Source organism: Drosophila bipectinata, chromosome 2R (genome assembly GCF_030179905.1).
Source record: "Drosophila bipectinata strain 14024-0381.07 chromosome 2R, DbipHiC1v2, whole genome shotgun sequence".
Lineage (NCBI taxonomy): Eukaryota > Metazoa > Arthropoda > Insecta > Diptera > Drosophilidae > Drosophila > Drosophila bipectinata.
Genome location: NC_091737.1, coordinates 1950703 through 1956328, shown reverse-complemented (window position 1 = coordinate 1956328; position 5626 = coordinate 1950703). Strand labels below are relative to the sequence as shown.

At 35.7% G+C, this 5626-nt stretch overlaps 1 protein-coding gene across 1 annotated transcript; it reads right to left on the bottom strand.

Moving 5' to 3' along the window:
• Positions 1-425: 425 nt before the first annotated feature.
• Positions 426-1982, bottom strand: IFT20 (intraflagellar transport 20). The gene is made up of 2 exons (XM_043210857.2): positions 1332-1982; positions 426-1178 (listed from the first exon to the last, which is right to left on the bottom strand). The coding sequence occupies exon 1, from the start codon at positions 1846-1848 to the stop codon at positions 1429-1431; it is 420 nt and encodes a 139-aa protein (XP_043066792.1). The 5' UTR covers positions 1849-1982; the 3' UTR covers positions 426-1178; positions 1332-1428.
• Between the last annotated feature and the right edge of the window lie 3644 nt (positions 1983-5626).

Sequence of the window (5626 nt, the reverse complement as noted above, 5' to 3'; positions counted from 1 at the left end):
ATCTCAAGGCTATACGGAAAAGTGCTTATGGAAAGTGCTTTGAGGATTGGAAAAACCGTTGGCATAAGTGTATTGTATCTTAGGGGGAATACTTTGAAGGGAACAATATAAACATTGACAAATAAATTAAAAGATTTTCCAAACATCTAAACACCATGACTTTTAAACACCTGGATGACCTGAACCGGCTGCCGGTACCTGAATAGACACCAAGACACGGCGTATGCCTGGCCGGTGCCCTTATTGACGACCAACACGGAACAGCGACGGGCGGATAAGCGCCGATAGGGGAGCTGAGCGGAAGTCTAAAAGGAACAAACATCTGGAGCAGTGTCCGTCGAGAGCGGTAATTGATTTGTAAATAACCAAGGCCATATAATAAAGTCAAGGTCAAAGCCGGCGTGGCCGGCTTTGGTTCTCCGCTCACTACCATAGGCTTGATTGCATCAAAATCAAAATATCAAAATCATAATAGGGGCCCCAAGTTTACCTGTTGCCCCAGGGCCCCCGAGGCTCTAGCTACGGCCCTGGTCAAATCCCATATTATGGGCTTCGCCTTGACCGCACTAATTAGCTTGACTTTATCCTCGCGGGTCAAAAATTTTTCGGTCCGATTATTTTTTTTCTTTAAATTTTCGCTCCATGTTTTAGCTATCGAAATAAATAAAATTAATTCTTTCCACACCCCAAAATCAGCTGTTTATTTTTTTTATCCGGCAACGCCATTCAATTCGATAGCTAAAATTTTCGTCGTCAGAGTACCGGAAAAATCTAGGAGACAAAAATTTCTTCTTCTTCCTTTTTTTACACTGTTTTTTTTTATATGGAGTTTGACACCTGTCACTCGTGCGACAGCGGATTTTCGTCGTCACAGTACTATGCTAAACAAGTAAAAAATTCCTTTCGTAATTTTTCTACATAGAAAAATTATCTAACTAGAACTGTCTAACTAACTCCCTCAGATCAGACGCACAAAGAAAATTTTTAATGTTGTTAATTATATTTATGTATGTATGTTATATGGTGTTTTCACGAGCACGCTAGGGCATGCGGTTCGCCACCATGAAATTAAATGTGTTTCATGGATTGAGCCACTCGAGTCATTGTTCGAGCTTCTGGTTTCTTCCAGCTTAATCCTCGACATCCAGAACTTTTTTAAAAGTCAAGGCTGATGAGATCTAAAAAAATTTCTTCTGTCTGTTAAAAAAATTTGCACAAATATAACTTACTTGTAAAATACCTACAACTTACAATAATACTTACAATACTAAAGTAAATAATACTGTACGAGTACGAGTGAAAAATCTAATTTAAATAAACGAAATACTCACCTTAAATTCCTTAAAAATCACCTTAAATAGTAAGTTATTTTTTTAATTTTTTATTATTTATATAATATAGTTTAATCAAAATTTTAATCGAAATTTTTTATTGATTCACAATGAAATTGGAAATTATCTCAATTTGCTCAGACTCTATATTCTGCAAAAGCTGGTGCTCTCTTTTTAAGCGGTGTAATTTTGAATTTACTTCAAAAATTAAACACTGATGCATACGATGGTTATTCCGGTTCCCACCCGATGTGTTTTTAAGCTGGTTTTGGGTTCCAATGCCACGAATTTTTTCATTGTTAACATCTTTAGCAATCATTTTGGTAATTTTAAATAAACTATATGATACCATTTTAAATGAATCTAATATTTTTGAATATTCCAAGCATTTTTGACGCAGTTTGATTTTCTGGTTACCAATATATGGGTCGCAGACCCGTAGTCTGTAAATCTCGTCAATGTACAGTTCAATTTTTTTTAATTCTTCCATGGCAAAAATAATGCGACTTAATACCATATGTAAAGTTGTTTTGTCATGGTAAGGTGAACGTTGTTATTGACAACAAAACATCCCTGCCCTTAAAGCCTAGTACTCAGATCGACTAAAACTGTTTTCAGGAGTGAGCGAGAGGCAAAAACAGCGTCAGGGGTTGACAGGGTTGACCCCGTACTCAGATAATAAAAATACCTGTAATTTACATGGGGATGCCAACACGCACCAAAGAACATTTTTCAAGTCCCTAGCGAAAAGATTTTAATCTTATATAAGTTATTTTTACTATTGTGAATGCTATGCAGTTTTGCCCAGAAAAAGTGGTAAAATTTTTTATATTGCAGTGTTGTGGGCTTCACAAGGGAACTCTCTAGTACCTGTTCACCACTCATAGGGAATTACATAGTCGCCGTATATGAAAATCGTTTAAGAGTTTTTGTATGAGATGACCTGGAGAATTTTTTGCCCCTTTAATTTCATACAAAGAAAATGGACGCAAAATTTCCTACGACAGGCCCTAGAGCGAGTTCTTACTCTCTTTCTTACGCTCATCGTTCGTTCATCTTACGCTCATATATCTCATTGAATGCTTTCTGATATTTTCGTTTTATGAAATGGGTTGCTGTAGATTAGTGGTACTAGGCATGAAAGACAACGTATACTGAAATGGTTATAAACCAGTGGTCGGCACCCAATACATTGATATCAATTTAAGGAATGAGTATTAGTAAGGAATAGCAGTGAGTATGCTGAGAGCATGACGTTCCATACGTTTTATACTGTGTGTGAGCGGCAGAGAAATATCCTATGCCCCTGGAATAGGGCCCTGCCGACTACTGTTATAAACTTACCCTTTTAAAAGAATAAACACTACACAACGCGCAATTGTTAACATACATAATGTGACCGTTCCGTTTTAGATAAAAATTAAATTTACATTTTTACGTAATGTACTTAAATAAAAACAATGTAAAATTTGTATTAAAATAAAATAGTTACTATAAAAAACCGCAATGTTAAAATGTAAATCTTGAAAAAATAATTTTAGCTTGATTCCAACATTTTTGTAATGTTTATAAAGTCTATAAAAACTTAACAAAAATGTATGTTTTAAAAAACTTTATAAACAATACAACTTTTACTTTTTTTTTAACTTTATTTAATTTTTTTTTTAATTAATTTAATAATTTAATATTTATATAGTTATCTTATCAAAGTCTTGAAAAAGTGTTTCGTTTTTTAAGTTCAAACTTCGAACTCAAAAGAAAAAGTATGACTCTTAGTCTCTCACGGTACTGGGATAAGGATGTCTAATAATTGCTACAAGAAATCAAATAAAATTCTCTCCCCCTTTATATCTCTCTTTCTCACTGTCTTTGCATTTTTTATTGCTATTGTTTATTCTTCCTTTGGTTTTTTTCTCCGGACGTCTATGTCTAATTTTAGTGAATTTTCTCCTTCATGATTTTTGTTACTGAAGGGAGCAGAAAGTAGGCTGCGAGCATGACTTTCCATACGTTTATACTGTGTGTATAAGGCAATCTTGGGAAGTAAAATTTCTTATGTCCCTGGAATAGGGCCCTGCCGACCACTGCTTTAAAGTTGAAAGGAGTGTCGAACGACGATAAAACCATATCAGCTGAACCTTTTATATTATTTCTAAGTATTAATAAGGCTTGGTAGCGTTTTGAACTACCTTCGTACGTCTTATATGCGGTGTGCGCCGCTTGCCTCCATGAAACGTACGTCTCATTTTATCCTCGAAGTCTAGAAGGGACTTCATAATATCTAAGGTTTCATAGTGTATAATACCTATTCTGATTTTGGCATCCCTATATACACCACCTAAGCGTTTCTGAAAATCCTATAATTTTTGTTGGAAACAATTTTTGCGCGACGAGAGCGATTGCAACTGCGCCTTCCATAATGGCTTTTAATTGCTTGTTTTTCATTGCCATGTCTAAATTATTTTTATTTTTTTGGAAATGTTTCAGTGTGTTTTTTTGTATACCCTTGCAAAATGTATTTTAATTTTGGTCAAAAGTGTGCAACGCAGTGAAGGAGACATCACCGACTCTACAAAGTATATATATTCTTGATCAGGATCACCTCCCTAGTTGATATAAGCATGTCCGTCTGTATGTTTCTACGCGACCTAGTCTCTCAATTTTTAAAGCTTGAAATTTGGAACACCCCCTTCTTTCCATTGCACGCAGTATATAAGTCGAAGCGGCCGGGATCGGCCGACTGACTGATTACTGATTGATTGGAAATGATATAATTTTGGCGTTTTTTGAGTAAGACAGTTGGGATTTTTTTTTTTGGCAAAATAATACCAACGTACCAAATTTCATAAGGACCCGCCGAATATATACTATAGCTGCCATACGAGGGCTGTTTGATAAGTAACCGACCTCAACGTGAAGCTAGCGGCACATCTGAAAAAAAGTTTCTACTTTAAATTGTGCCTATTATAATAAATACTCGCCAAAATTTCAAAAAAAATTTATCTTGTGCAATTATATGTTGACAGTCGTTTTTGTGAGTCTATTTCGGTGATTTCCCCAAAATGAAAAAAATTTAACATCGAGCTGTAATTAAATTTTTATTTTTGAAAGGCAATACGCCTTTCCAAATCAAAGATGAGTTGGACTCTGTGTATAGTAACTCTGCACCATCGTTTACCACCGTAAAATTTTGGGCAGGTGAATTTAAACGTGGTCGCAGGAGCTTGGAAGATTATGAACGTCCTGGGCGCCCAAAAACTGTAACCACTAACGATATCATCGCCAAAGTTTATCAATTGGTACTAGACACCGCCAGATTAAAGTTAGGGAAATAGCTGAGATTATGAAGATGTCAAAAGAACGTGTTTGTCACATATTAAAACAAGATTTGGGCTGTCCGCGCGTTGGGAGCCGCGTTTGCTTACGTTTGCGTTTGGAAATGAAAATTTCCAGCGCTATGTTGGCTCAGTTTAGAGGCAATAAAACCGAGATTTGGCGCCGATTGATAACTGTAGACGAAACTTGCGTTCATCATTATACGCCCGAAACAAAAATCCAATCCAAGGAGGAACCGGCCCCAAAAAAACATTAAACTGTGTATTCGGCTGGGGAAGTGATGGCGAGTGTTTTTTGGGACAGCCATAGAATTATTTTTATCGACTATCTTGAAAAAGAAAAAGTATAACTGGAGCATACTGCGCATCATTATTCGAACTTCATACAAATTTCATTTTATTCAGATGTTTTTTTTAATTTAGGTTAGTTGTTCCGATTTACCAAAATTTCATAACCATCGCCCGACTATTTCTGATAGCGGACTTTTTTCAGATTTTGTTTTGTAATTGGTTGTAATTGGAAATCAATTGGAAATCACAAGAGTTAAGTGGCATACAATTTATTTGCAATAACATCATTCTGTCCTCTTTTCAATCCGTTTTCAATCTTATGACCAGACTTTAATATCCCACAACTAAAGTGGTTTAACTAAAGTTTAACTTGTCCCTAGGTCTAATAAACCATGTTAAAAATTCCTCGTCAACCATCGAACTACCCAACTGAGCGGGAGTGTTTTTTCCGAGCTCCGGGAAAACTGCAACATAAAACAGCTAATCAAAAAAAAAAACTAGCAATCCAACATAAGCGAAAAGACGCTGAACCACAATTTATAAAAAGCAATAAACAAACTTTTTATAACAGTTGTGATGTGCTAAACCAAAACTAGTGCATTGTTTTAAATAAATAAGTGCCACGCAATGAGCTCATTGAGCAACGAGCAAGAGAACGAGCGTAGAAGT

What these genes read in the sequence shown, in the direction of transcription:
- IFT20 (XM_043210857.2), bottom strand. Translation starts at nt 1,848, where the DNA reads ATGGTATTAAGTCGCATTATTTTTGCCATGGAAGAATTAAAAAAAATT.